The sequence below is a fragment of the Brachycentrus maculatus genome, unplaced genomic scaffold (assembly GCF_059751285.1).
Source record: "Brachycentrus maculatus isolate JH-2025_06_01 unplaced genomic scaffold, ASM5975128v1 h1tg000157l, whole genome shotgun sequence".
Lineage (NCBI taxonomy): Eukaryota > Metazoa > Arthropoda > Insecta > Trichoptera > Brachycentridae > Brachycentrus > Brachycentrus maculatus.
The window spans coordinates 1,394,617-1,408,898 of NW_028280910.1; the positions used below are offsets into that span (position 1 = coordinate 1,394,617).

Genomic DNA, 14,282 nt, shown 5'->3' on the forward strand with positions numbered 1-14,282 from the left:
AATTTATAACGAAATTTAAAAAAACGGGTTATTTAACTTTGATTATGGCCAATAAAAACAACATTTAGGAATATTCTCGTTTTTCAGGTTTTAAAATCACATTTTCATACGGTTTACAAAATAATACGAGTATCATCGTTTCACGCGGCTGTTTTTAGCATCTTAAGGGAAAGGTTAATAAGAAAACTAGTGAAAATATGTAGGTATTCAGTACTCTGTGGCCTCCTTCCTCCTTGGTTTGTAGGACTTGCGATCTTTTTTTGAAGCCGCGCAACATTTTTTGCGACGGCGCGTAACATTTACATGCCTAGTATGATTTTTAAAATTTATTTCGTTATATGTGGGAATTCGTTATTTCGAAAAAATATTTTTTGGTCCCTTGGATTTCGTTATATCGCGATTCTACGTACAACATATTAAGTGATTTTTAATATTTTTTTTAAATTAATTTTTTTTATTTATTTATTGATTTGGCGTTTAATTTGTAGAACTCCATTTTAATTTATGTATTAATTTCAAATCAAACACAGATTTTTTGATTCTGCTAAGTTGTATTTTACTAATAAAAAAACACATAAAAAATTAATATTGTGACAATTGTTTCGCCTTGTTAGGGCATTATCAAACGACATTCATTAACATAATACATAAATATTTACCCTTATCCCTCGAGAGGCGCCGCTACAGCGCCACGTAAAATATTAATTTCAATCGTTAGGCGACCCAAGGGCGCCATGAACAATAACCATGCATTTTATTGTTTACAAAATCCAAGGGTGCACGTACAGGTTTCTTCATATATTTGTAAACATAAATAAACACACTTATTTGCTACCTTTCCCATGGTTCCGTATGGTTCGATTCAAGCTCTCCCTGGTCTGCGTGATGTTCCTGATCAGCGCGGCCAGCCAGGAGAGGGGGCCGAAGAGCAACCCGCCGCTGTGGCTGGCGCCCCCGCCTCACCCGCGCCCCCTGCTGCTGCCCTACACCGCTAACGGGACGTCGCCACCCCCGCAGCTGCCCCGCCTCGCGACCCTCATGAACATGGAACTGCAGGCCAAGAAGGGAGACATGTATCAGGGTATGTTTTTTCACCCATTATGCTTTGGCAAAAAATGTGTTTATAGTGTCAGAAATGAAGACTCTAAGAGGCATATCGGGCAAGAGTCTACGAGACAGAATAAAAAACGCCAGGATAAGAAAAATATGCGAGATCCAAGATGTCATTTGGTGGGGAAGGCAATGAAGGAGACAATGATAAATGCATGTGAGACATCCATACTCCCACATTGCACTGTACGGCCACTGTACTCCCACATTGCCACTGTACTCCCACATTGCACTGTACGGCCAACTCCAAGGCAGACCACCAAAGAGATGGATAGACAGCTGGGAATCGACATCGCAGGAGGCTAATCCCTCTTAAAAACGGGCCACAAGGCCTACGCCAAGAAGAAGTATTTGCATCGGTAAATAAATCATATATGATGAAGATCACGGATCATTTTTTGACTCTTTGCTCGTCTTCGCGAGTTCTCCAGTTCTCTGGCCATGTTTCTCGTAGACCACCAGACAACTGGGAGAGGCTTGTCATAACCAGAGACCTAGAAGGCCAGAAAGCTAGAGGTAGATCTCCAACCCGATGGACCGACCAGGTGAAAGAGATCACAGGCCTCTCCAGGGAGCTCTAAAAACTGCACAATACATGAGATACAATACATAGGGACCAATGGGGGGGTCACGATCCTCAACAATGAGGGAAACGACCAAAGAAGAAGAATAATAAAATACAATTTATTAGACTCTTTTAATACATAAATAACTTTATGGCAATTGGCACTGATAATTTGTATGATGATAGTAAAAATAATTGGTAATCGTAACGACACTTATGTTGGAATGGCCCCACAGTGAGACCGAGAGCGGGTGTCAGGTAGTCTCTGCTTGGTTTCAGAAATACTGCAGGAGGGCGAGCTGCACCCGTCCCAGGGCTTCATGGGCCCCACGATCCTGGCGCTGGAGCTGTTCCCCGTCCACTACCGAGCCCTGTACTCCACCTCGGTGTACCACACCCTGCCCGCGGCGGCCGCGCTGCTCACCAACCTGCTGGCGCTGCAGCTGCTGACGGGGCTGCCCGAGCGCGGCCCCCCGCCCCTGGCGCCCCTGTGCCACCCGCTGCCCGCCGGGGGCCCCGTGCCCTCCCACTCGGAGCAAGAGAAGACCTTCTTCGACGTCATCTATTGGGCGTGCTGTTTGACCATAGGTAAGCTTTCAATGTATCGCCAACAATCACGAGATTTTGACAAAATAGTTTCAAAATATTTCAATTTTGAAACTATTTTGATGTAATTCGCAATTGAATATAAAAATATTAATATTCAACTGCGGTAAATTTGTGTTGAAAATTTGAATGGTGAGCATATTGTCCTCTGAGGATCTTTAAACTATCTTTCTCTGCATTGCATGTATGTCTCCGCTAGAATCAACATCTCACACACCCTCTTACACACTTCACACATTCGCGCTCTCATAGATATGCGTTCATTTGCTAGATCTACACTAGATCTTTTGTACTAATCTTTTTGTGTTTCTGTGGTTAACTGTAATTGACTTTATTTTATGTATATTCTTTTAAGGTTTTGTTTTATATGTGTTGCTGCTGTCAATCCAAATGAATAAATACAATAAAATAAAATGCTTTATGGGTTTTTCGCTTGCAGCATGATGGTTGGTTAATTGGTTCATATTTTAACTAACTAAATAACCATACCCCGCTTGTCCGCAGGGGTGCGCAGAGAGAATGGAACACCGTACAAATCTGTCTTTGTAAACAGCCTTTGCCTCTTCCATTTACATGCATCTCCTCATAAATACCCGCTGATTATTCCGTCTCCTGTGTCTCAAGTGATCACTTTCAAGTATTTCAAATACTTGATCTTCTTCTTCTCCTGTTCGTGTCATGTCAGGTCCCCCTGATGTCGACTACCGCTTGAGAGTAATTGTCCTTGTCTCGGGCAGCTGTCCTGATCCCTATTGTCATATCGTATATTATGGGTTTATTATTATTTATATTTATTATTAAGCTAAAATGGATAGATTTTCCCACAAAGCGACTGCCGAATCAATTGATGAAAGTATTAAATTGTTTATTATTGATTGCAAGTTTGGATGTATCAAAGTGACCATGCTCTTTGTTTTGTCTATGGAGATTTTGTGGGAAGAGGAAGTTCGGATCGAGTGGTGAGGATAGCAGCGGACAGCAGCATAAGAGGTAGCACACCCCCAGGAAGATCACCTATACGATGGAGAGACAGCTGGTCTTCCACCTCCCAGGAGCGGACCGGAGAATGACAGGACATAGTTCTAAATAAAGAGGAAAAATAAGATTGTTATAGAGGTAAAAAATATTGTAGGTTGCTTCCTGCTGGTGGCCAGTTTCCTGGCGTACAGCTGTGCGGAGCACTCGGAGCTCCGGCAGCACCTGCTCACCGTGTCGGGCGCCCCGGGCTTTCTCCGCTGGCTGGCCAACTTCCTCGCGGACGGCGTCGCGTGCCTGCTGGTGGCAGCGCCGCTGCTGGCGCTGGGGGCCGCGCTGGACCCCTGGCTGGCGGGCGCGCTGGGTCCCCTCCTGCTGCTGGTGGCCCTGGGCCTGCTGGCCGCCCTGAACTTCGCCTACTGCCTGTCCCTGCTGGTGCAGCACCCGGCCGCCGGGTACATCGTCATGCTGGTCATCACCATTTTTGGCGGTGAGATTAAAATATTTTTTTTTAACATGTAGTAGTGTAATGGTCAGTACCGGTGTAATCGTCAATGGCGTAATGGTCTAATGGTCGATTGTGTAATGGTCTGTAGTGTAATGGTCAGTACAGAAGCGGCTACCCTTCTGGAGTTCCCAGGTGCGAGTCCCAGGGGGGGGGGTCAAATAAATATAAGTGATTTTTTCACTCTAATATTTATTCAATATTACCTTGGACTGGTACCTGAAGCGGAGGGCTGATCACCTCTCCTTTATATGTTAACGATCAAGATAATTTTGTGTTTATATGATGCAGTGCCCTATGCACCATCGGATGCGGATAAGGGTTTGAAGAAAAATGAAGAAGTTTTATTTTATAATGTCTTTTATCTTTCCTTATTTCACCATTCAAACATCTGTCACACACTCGTCTAGTGATTGTCTACTTTCATCCTTTTGCTGATTTCGCGCTTATATTTCACATATTCTATACATTAGGGACACTTAGACTCTATCCGCACCCTAACGCTAGCGGTTTATCTTCCGCTAGCGTTAGGGTGCGGATAAGTGTTTGAAAAAGAAGAAGGAGATGATGGAATAATTATTCCGAAACCGGTAGTCATGAAGTAGTGACTATGAATGACAAGGAGAGTGTTTTTTTTAAATTTATTTTTTATTTGTATACATTTATTTAAATCACAATTGAAATAAATGACAATATTTATAACTTTTTTTTTTGTTGCAGAGACCCACCAAGCCACTTTGTGTGTCTTGTCGGTGGAGATCTTTTTTAATACATTTTATTGTTTTTGACTATTTTAACCTAACATTAAAAAATTCATTATATAAACATTTTACAATATTCATAAAATTAACTCTTGATCATTTACCCATTCCTTTATTTTGCCTTTGTTCCATGTTTTATTTTGACCTCTAACATCCGTCGGCAACAAATTAAAAATGTTCGGAACGATATATTGCAGTGTTCGACTCCCATATTTATTGTTAATTCTTGAATTAACTATTTTATCAATGAATTAATTATTTTATTAATGAAGAAGATGTTCTCCTTATCGCATCCAATGGTCTTCCTGTCCTTCAGCCCCCTACTCCGTGCTTCCAGGCCTGCTGGTGTCGCTGTTGGTGTTCATCAGTGCCATGCTGGAGGACTCGGGCCTCAGCCTGCTGGGGCCCCTGGCCATACTGGTGCCCCCGCACGCCCTGTCCCACGGGCTGTTGTGCCTGGGATTCGCTGCTAGAGAAAACTCCATATGTCTGGCGCGCGCCAAACGCTACAACCACTCCAGCCCGTGCTGCGGTGAGTTGGGTCGTCCGATTTTCAAGATGCTTTAAGGGTAATCTTATCCACCAAGCGCCATTTTCGTAGTAATACTACCTCAAGGGCGCTTCACTGTGAATGAATTTGGAGAAACAAAGATAGTGAAAATGTACAACATTTTGAGTGTGTCCAAATACTTAAGTATTTGGACACATTCAAAATGTTGTAAATAAATTATCTGGTCAAATTATAAGCTTAAATAATAAAAATGAAAATGGTATTTTCTGGTGTTTCTCATGTGTGTGATTATAATCCAGGATTCGGACCTCGCATACTAATATAAGGGTTTCTGCTTAGTAAAAAGCTTCTTTACATCTCACCAATAGATGTCTCCAGTGAAGTTCTAGTGATTCAAGAACAAGGTTTCTAAATTGGTTCATATATATAGAACTTCCAAGAATTTGAGAAGTGTGGTTGTCAATAATGGGTAGAATTGGTGAATGTTACATATGTGTAAAGTGATCACTTAAATCAGCCTATGACGGTCGTCAGCCCCGTAAATGCCTAGAGTTCTATATTATTCTTCATCTTAGATGAGATGTCAAAAAATAATATAGTGGAAATGATTTAACAAATAAATGCGTATTTAGTTTTTTTCTAAAGATCATCTCACTCTCACATTTTATAACTACAGGCGGAAGAGCATTCCTCGCCATCGGTCCCAGCCTTTGCTGGGGAGGAATTTAGGAGGTTGCGACCGGGTAAGATCACTTTGCCCGTAGCAGTTATAGCCGATGGAAGCGTGAGATGTCTATTAACCAATTCGTCTGGAATACACAGCTCTTTTAGATACTCTGGAGCCATATTATGTATTGATTTATACATGAGTAGACAGAGTTTATACTCAACCCTTTCAGGAAATCGTAACCAGTGCAGTTGGTGAAGTATTGGGGTGATGTGATTGAATTTATAAATTCCAAAAATGTTTTATGAGTAGTGATAATTCAATCGGTCAGTACATGCATTGTACATTTTTAGTAGTACCATCAATCTTGGATATAAGACATGCGAATACATATATGAGAAACATCTTTATAAAGGAAAAATACCCTGGTCACTTGGGGTCCCTTATATCTACATGAGAGAGTACAACTGTTATCCCTGGCTCTACCCGACCGAGTTTCTCCAGGGTATGCTTGACTACAATAGTTTAGAGACTAGAAGAAATGTGTATTTGATTACGCATTTTTATACATTGTTGCGCGGTATGATCGATAATCCTGAAATTATCCGGAACATTGGTCTGTATGTTCCCGATAGTTACCTAAGACAGCGTCGACATAGATTGTTTCACATTCCTATACACAGGACCAACCTGCCGATGGTTATGCCTTTAAGAAGAGCTACCGCTATGTTGAACAATATCTCATTGGATATTGATCTGTTCCATAAGTCTGAAGGAGTTTTCCGAAGCGGGATTCTTTTACACCTTTAGCAATAGTTCTTGCATATATTTTATTTTAAAGTATTTTGAATGTATACGATTTAATTTTTTTATAGTTTGTAATGTATATGTTAATTGAAATAAATAAATTGAATTGAATATCCAGGTCGAACCGTACTGGAGTGTTTCTACAGGTGATGTGTTGTTTCTAGGAAAAGACGAAGTAACGGGAGAATGCACGGGACTGTTGGACCATTACTCTCACGACACCTATGGCATAAACAGCCACATACTCTACACGATTATAGGAGCCATTTTTTACACGGTGTGTTGGTTTTTTTTATTAACTTTTTAACATTCTCATTAACCAGCTTTCAGACTAGGAGTTTGTATACTTCAACCGCTTCATCCTTCAACGTCCCAAGGACCCAACTCTAAAATTTAGAATTAACTTCGCATACGGTGTTTGAAAATGATGCGGAAAGCATCGCAATTTTAAGAAATAGTATTTACCGAGTAAAACTTTAATTATAAATGGATAGATGTGATTACAAAGTGATTGCCGAATGAATTAATGAAAAAAGTTTAAATTTCATTGACAAGTCTGTATTGCAAAGGGTATTCCGACTTATCGGTAGTGATTAGGTGATTAATTTCCATAATTAAATATATATATTTTTTTAATAATGACCGCTGGCGACAGGATTTGAATTATGTACATGTAGTTAAGACCTTAAAAAAAAGATTGATGTATAATATTTAAAAAAGGGATAATTTCTGCTTTTCTGCCTTTGAAATAAGGTAAAAGGTGCCGGCGCAGAAAAAAGGTAAAAATGCCCTTCCCGTCCTTAAGTATCAATCGACCTTATGGGGAGAAATACCTTTCCCGTCCGAAGTCTGTTAGTGTAATGGTCAGCACGCTTGGCTACCGCACTGGGGGTCCCGGGTTCCATTCCCAGGGGGGGTGAAATAAATAAAAGCGATTTTTTCACCCTTATATTTATTCAATATTACCCTGGACTGGTACCAGAAGCAGAGTGCTGATCACCTTTCCTTCATGTGTCAACGATCAAGATAACACTGCGTTTATATGATGCAGTACCCTATGCACCATCGGGTGTAGATAAAGGTTTGAAGAAGAAAGAATAAAAAGTACAGGATACAGGGGGTGAAAATGAAAAATGGGTTTTTTGTTAATTTGCACGTGTAAGGGTGAAGACTGACCGGAGCATTTCTTCGTAACGTAACATGTTATGATGCGAGCATTCAGGCAGTCAGTACAGCGAGCCGAGCTGCTCGACGCTCGTTCCGAATGCTCCATCCGAAATCGGATGCAATTTTAAGTCAGTACCAGGGTTGCCAATCTGTGGGAAATTCCCCAAACTGCGGGGAATCTTTTTTTTTCTTCATCTGGAGTAAGCTGTAATTTATTAAAATCACAGAACCAAGAATCACATCTTCATTGTCCGACATTTTAACTACGAATGCAAAGTTGCAAAGATTCATACAGATTTTGGCTTATTGATTCTATACAAATTTAAAACAGATTTCTAGACTGTAATTCAGATGTTTTGGTGTGACATATGGCAACACTGAGCACAAGACTCAACAAACACAAACGAGCACTGATCGCCGTCAGTCAGCAATGCGGTAACGTCATAACGTAACATGCTCGCCGCGAGCGATGTTACGACAAAACGCTCCGGTCAGTCTTCATCCTAATGCGTATGATTTTGTTACCAGGTGATGTTCATACTGTATGAATACGGCATGTTCCACCGCCTCGGGGAGAAGGTGTGGAATTGCCGCTTCCATTACCCGCCCGTATCGCACCAGGACCAGGATGTTGCCAAGGAGGAAAAGCTTGTGAAGGAGGAAATCAATTCCAGTATGAATATTTCACTACACTCTTTCATCAATCATTATCATATTTTTTTTAAAAAGAAAGAACAAATTTATTTATTTAAATTTCATGTGAAAATAAATAAGTACATTGGCGGGCTTATTGCTAAAAAGCAATATCTTCCAACCAACCAAAAACAGACTAGTGATATTGATCAAAACGTTTGATACCATATATAGCTGTTTGCAGAGGGTAGATAGTACTTGAACATTAAAAAAAAACATTAATTACAAATTAACATATAAAAAAACATAAATTACAAAAGATGATAATAAGGAGGGCAAAGGAAAAAGGGACATATGACCACAGTGAAGAATTTCATATACATATATTAGGATTTCAACTACCGTGTGTTACCGACACTACATACTCGCAGTCACGGTACTCACACATACACACTTTACTGGCGTAACCGTCGCGTCTACTGCAGCCGACTTGCTGTTGTTAGAAGCAAGCGTACGCCCGCGACTCCACCTGTTTACCCGAAGCCTAAACAGTATCCCAGTGGTCCTGAAAAGGATCTCCGATCTTCGGGCTACTGGATACTTAGCGGAGGTTCAAAAGTATCTTGTCCTCGTGTTATTAAAATAATTCAACCTTCATTAATAATTTCAGGGGTCAAAGAGTCTTCTATATTGTTGGATCAGTTGGCCAAACGTTACTGGAAAAGCATACGAAGTGGACAGGTCGCGGTCAAGGGAATCAGCTTTGGCATCAGGAAAGGTTTCTGCATTCTCAACCGTCATATTTTTGGAATAATCTTTCAATTAAGACATGTAAAGAAGAAGATATGTCCCTTACTCCTTTCAACATCGTCATATATCAAAAATCGTCAATTTTCAGTTGAGCATGTTTTCGGAATGCCCAGAAAATGTATTATATCCCAGCAAAAGCGGCATATTTTTAACTTAATATGTACCCGCTACAGGGCAGAAAGTGTTATTTTTGCATTTTGAAGAAAAGGTATTGTTTAATTATTTTTTTAAATATATTTAATATTTTTTAAATGGAGAAAAAACCTTTTACCTGAAAAGATCTGTTGCACAGTAAAAAGTTCAAGAAGTGGCTTGATATTTATTTTTAATACATTGTATTATATTTTTAAACTTTAAAAATGATCCTGTGAAAAATCAAGTTTTTTTATATATGACGTTGTTGAAAGGAGTGAGCGATATGTATACTGTTTTTCTATTAAAATTTCATCATGTCTTACTACAAAGTGGATGCTGAATACCAAATAAATAAATTGTTTGTGTTGCAGGGGAGTGTTTTGGCCTGTTGGGGGATAACGGGGCCGGAAAGAGTACCACTTTTGGGATGATTGTCCACTCGCAGATACCTACTCGTGGAAGAGTGGTGAGATTTATTCTAATGTTTTTCAAATGAGTCAATTAAAAAAAAAATAGTAAAAATACCCATTTTCTAAGTACAAACTGATCCGGGTTGATATTTCCAGAGTTATTTATATTCTTGGTTAACTTTACTTTTGAATAAATAAAAAAAATTGACACCTAAATGTCTTAACACATTGTTTGCGGAAACTTTTACATACTGTTGGTAGAGAGCGGGGACGCTTATAAAAACATTAAATATGTAAATCCTTCTTTCCTGACTTTGAAATGAGGGCGGCGCAGAAGGTAAAAATACCCTTCCCGTCCTTAAGCATCAATCCACCCAACGGGTAGAAATATACCTTTCCCGTTCGAAGTGTGTTAATGCCAAACTAATATAAAGTGGCCGCCTCCATAGTGTAATGGTCAGCACGCTTGGCTACCGCACTAAGGGTCCCGGGGTCTGAAGTGTGTTAATGTCTTCAATTTTATTTTGTACCAGTACCGCCAAGAGCTGGGCTACTGTCCGCAGTTCGACGCGCTGGACGGGTACCTCACGGGGCGACAGGTCCTGAGGCTGTTCTGGCGCCTCCGCGGGCATAGCCCCTCGCAGGCGGACAAGCACATCAGCCGCATGCTCCGCGCGGCCGGGCTGAGCGCGCACGGCGACGTGGCCAACTGCAAGTACAGCGGCGGCAGCAGGAGGAAGCTCAGCACGCTCGTCGCGCTCATCGGCCACGGGGCCGTGCTGCTGGACGAGCCCTCCTCGGGGGTGGATCCCCAGTCGCGACTGGCTCTGCACAGGCTCATCAACAGGTATCGTACTCATTATAAGCTGAAATAATAAAATGAAGAAGGATACATATTAGGAAAGAAATGTTTGCGCACGAAAACATATTTTAGATATTATTTGGAGAAATAAAAAGTTTTAGTTTTTTTATACACATTTAATATGATTTTTTTATTTAACTAGGCACAAAATTTTATTTGGACTGGTGTCGTGGCGTAGTTGGGTAGACGCTCGACTGCGGAACTGGCATCATGGGTTCGATTCCCGCCAATTGCAAAATAAATTCAAGAAAGATTTATTTTCAATTTGTCTAGGTATTTGTGGTGTATTTTTCACATTTACCTTCCCTATCCTTCCCTATCCTTCCCTATCCTTACTATCCTACATGCAGACAAGCCTCTAAAAGTAGAAGCTTTGCGGGATAATTGGTTAAAAATAATAAAAAAATTCCGGGTTGTCTCCGATGCCGCAGGGCCAGGGCGCGCGGTCGCAGCATCCTGCTGTCGTCGCACAGCATGGAGGAGTGTGAGGCGCTGGTGGGGCGGCTGGCCGTGCTGCGGGAGGGCTCCCTGGTGTGCCTGGGCCCCGTGCAGCAGCTCAAGGACCGCTACGGCGCGGGCTTCATCCTCTCCCTGAGGCTGCGCCCCACGCCGCCGAACGCCGGCGCCGATATGGTGGACTCCTCCAGAGGTAGGATCTTAGTGGTGGTTTTTTTTTAATTTTTTTTTTTCAGATGGGAATTCTTCTTCTGTGCGTGTCATGTCAGGTCCCCCTGACGTCACTTGAGAGTAATTGTCCTTGTCTCGGGCAGCTCTAAACAGTGCTCCACTGTGCTGATCCCTGTCCAAGCTCGTATATTCCATTGCATTTACACATGGTAATTTCATTTATTATTTTCCTTGCTTATTATGTACATACAAGGTTTATATAGTAGATCATTAAGTGGACTTTTGTTTCTTCTAACTAAAAATTTTCTAAATCTGTTTTATTTTAATCTGTGTTGGGTACAGGAGAAATAATCTAGTGTGGGCCACTCAGAAACTTCTCAGCATTTGCCCTTTTCTGGGAGGAGACCACGTAAAACTTCTCAGGAGAAGCTGGACTGTTGGCTATTGTCAACAGGCCTTCCGTTCCACTACAAGAGGGTTCAGCATTTTTCATCCTAGTTTAACGATGTATATCTCTCTCTAACCCTTATCCGCACCCCAATGCTGCATAGGGCACTGCATCATATAAATGCAGTGTTATCTTGATCGTTAACACATGAAGGAAAGGTGATCAGCCCTCCGCTTCAGGTACTAGTCCAGGGTAATATTGAATAAATATAAAAGTGAAAAAATCACTAATATTTATTTGACCCCCCTGGGAATCAAACCCGGGACCTCCAGAATGGTAGCCTAGCGTGTTGACCATTACACTATGGAGGTGGACATATAAACGATATTTAAACCTTGTATATAATAAGCAAGGTAAATTATAAATGCAATTACCATCATCTAAAAATAAAACATAGTCTTTCAAAATGCTTAAATGTAATTTTTCAATATTCCAGATATTCCTATGACGACCGATGGCGCATTGGACACCAGGATTTCCCGACTGAAGACAACCATTTCCGACTCTTTTCCCTGTGAACTCAAGGACCAGCACTTGGTGAGTTCTAATCTTACAAAACTTGTTGTCAACATGCCCGACAAATCCTTGAAATAAGCAATGTGTCACTTGGTATCGTCAGAAAATCCAACCCACCATGAATGACTTATCTATCTGACGCTAAGTCTGCTCCGTCTGTAGAATCGTAGCATTCTCTTTATTTTTTGCCTTTTAACCGCGTCAACTTTGTACCTGAGAGACGCCCGTACGCGGCGGTATTTCACCGTTTTTAAAATGATTGCTTTTATCATGTATTTAGTTAAGAAACGATTTATTTTCCTAAACAAAAACATTCAATGGGATTCATTGTGCCTTTTTGGTACTCTATAATACACTTGTGTCCACATTATTCTTGAATTATATCGTAATATAAACAAATAAGATCGTAACATAAATAAATCAAAGCACGCATCGTGTGTCACTCTTACCCACTGGCGATGCATAGCGTCGAGAGTGAGACAGATATAGGGCATAATAATGGCGCGGACTAATTACCGACCGCAAGAAAAATCAGGGATCTGTTCTTTTATTTATCCTTGTGATATTACAAATCATTAGTCAGATATTTCAACAGATGTCATAAGGCCAAGGATTGACGTATTATTTTATTCAAAGTTCCACACCATGAAAAAATCCCTCCAAGTTGAACTGAGGTTCGAAACTTGGAGCAATGTAAAAACACATACGGTTATGTCAGCCGCGTATGGGACATGTTTTATGAAAACACATACGGTTATGCGAGCCGCGTGGATCCGGTTAATCTAAAAAAAATATGACCATTTATCATCTTCTCGCTTTGAACTAAAATGGCTTAAAATTTTGTCATTGCAGCATAGATGAAGAAGAACATGGAAGTCTGGGTATTCAGAGGACTTATTTTAGGGCACTTTACACACATGCAACATTCACCCATAATTCAGCCGTTCGTCCTACCTATGATTGACAACCGCACTACTCAACTCCTAGATATATTGATCAATCTCACGACACAGTACATATGAGTTTACAACAGCCATATGTGTGGATTGAGAAAAGCTTTTATTTAAAAGAGACCCTTTTATTTGTTTGCGTGATCCGAACACCAAATTATTTTCACACACTGGGAAACGCCCGAAAACATGATTTTTTTTATAGCTCATAATTGGTGTGTCAATGTACATATATATTCTGTATAAGAAGTTTAAGAAAAAGTTATGTTTACAGACCATTCTTCAGTATCACATACTCGATAAGAGATACCAGTACAGCGAGCTGTTTGCACAGATGGAAGATATCCTAAACCAAAATGCTGACATTCTGGAAGACTACACCATCAGCAACACGACTCTGGAACAGGTCTTCTTGACTCTCAGCAAGAAGGACTCCGACGCGGTCTGCTAACACGACAATCTCCACTTTGGATTGCGTCGTGGCAGCGCCTCCTAGATATCAAACCAATGTCACAATGCAAACTGTTTGCCAAATTTGTAGGGGGTTTATAACTATGCCTAAATCATGGTTGTTTGGTAAAAAATACCAAAAGATTTTTTCCAAATATCTTTATTTTAAAATTTTGGATATTTATATATTATTTGCCTTGCTTATGATATACATTAGTGGTCCCCAACCCCTGGGCAGCAGACTGGTACCGCTCCGTGGATCAAATATTACCGGTCCACCCAAAATCCAAAAAAGTATATTTTTTAAATCGACCATACCAAAAAATAATAATAAAATAATTATAGGCAAAAAATAATTATTCAGTTGAGAACCACTTAACGCCAAGTTACCGCCGACACAATACGGCTGTCCAAACTCAAAACACATTAAGGGACATTTTTTTGTAGTAGGTTTTTTCGCATCATTGGACTAAGTTGAAAAATTAAATGCAAAAAAAACGTTCTACAAAAAAATGTCCCTTACTGTGTTTTAAGTTTGGACAGCCGAATACCTTCGAAGTGAAAAAAAAAAACGACTTATTAAATCAAACAATGTAAAATATGAAGAATTAACATCCATCCCCTTAGCGGGCTGTGATAAAATTATCAATTGTTGACCCGTCAGCGGGAATAAAAAGGTTGAGGACCACTGATGTACAAGGTTTATTATATTCAGTAAAAGAATGTATATTCTACTTGAGTAACTTTGTGCAATGACCGAGTAGGAT

At 40.5% G+C, this 14,282-nt stretch overlaps 1 protein-coding gene across 2 annotated transcripts in view; it reads left to right on the top strand.

The window, feature by feature from the left end:
• Positions 1–13,851, top strand: part of LOC148308579 (phospholipid-transporting ATPase ABCA3-like) — a 35,704-nt gene extending 21,853 nt beyond the window's left edge. Inside the window, exons 19-30 of one of the 2 annotated variants that reach the window (XM_088261500.1) lie at positions 868–1,081; positions 1,955–2,263; positions 3,414–3,746; positions 4,860–5,054; positions 6,672–6,784; positions 8,203–8,347; positions 8,978–9,085; positions 9,624–9,718; positions 10,196–10,509; positions 10,956–11,173; positions 12,036–12,136; positions 13,340–13,851. In XM_088261500.1, coding sequence (XP_088117626.1) covers positions 868–1,081; positions 1,955–2,263; positions 3,414–3,746; positions 4,860–5,054; positions 6,672–6,784; positions 8,203–8,347; positions 8,978–9,085; positions 9,624–9,718; positions 10,196–10,509; positions 10,956–11,173; positions 12,036–12,136; positions 13,340–13,516 — 2,322 coding nt within the window. In that variant the 3' untranslated portion in view covers positions 13,517–13,851. The remainder of the gene's footprint in view (positions 1–867; positions 1,082–1,954; positions 2,264–3,413; positions 3,747–4,859; positions 5,055–6,671; positions 6,785–8,202; positions 8,348–8,977; positions 9,086–9,623; positions 9,719–10,195; positions 10,510–10,955; positions 11,174–12,035; positions 12,137–13,339) is intronic. The other variant, XM_088261501.1, reaches the window with a different exon arrangement.
• The last annotated feature ends 431 nt before the right edge of the window (positions 13,852–14,282 follow it).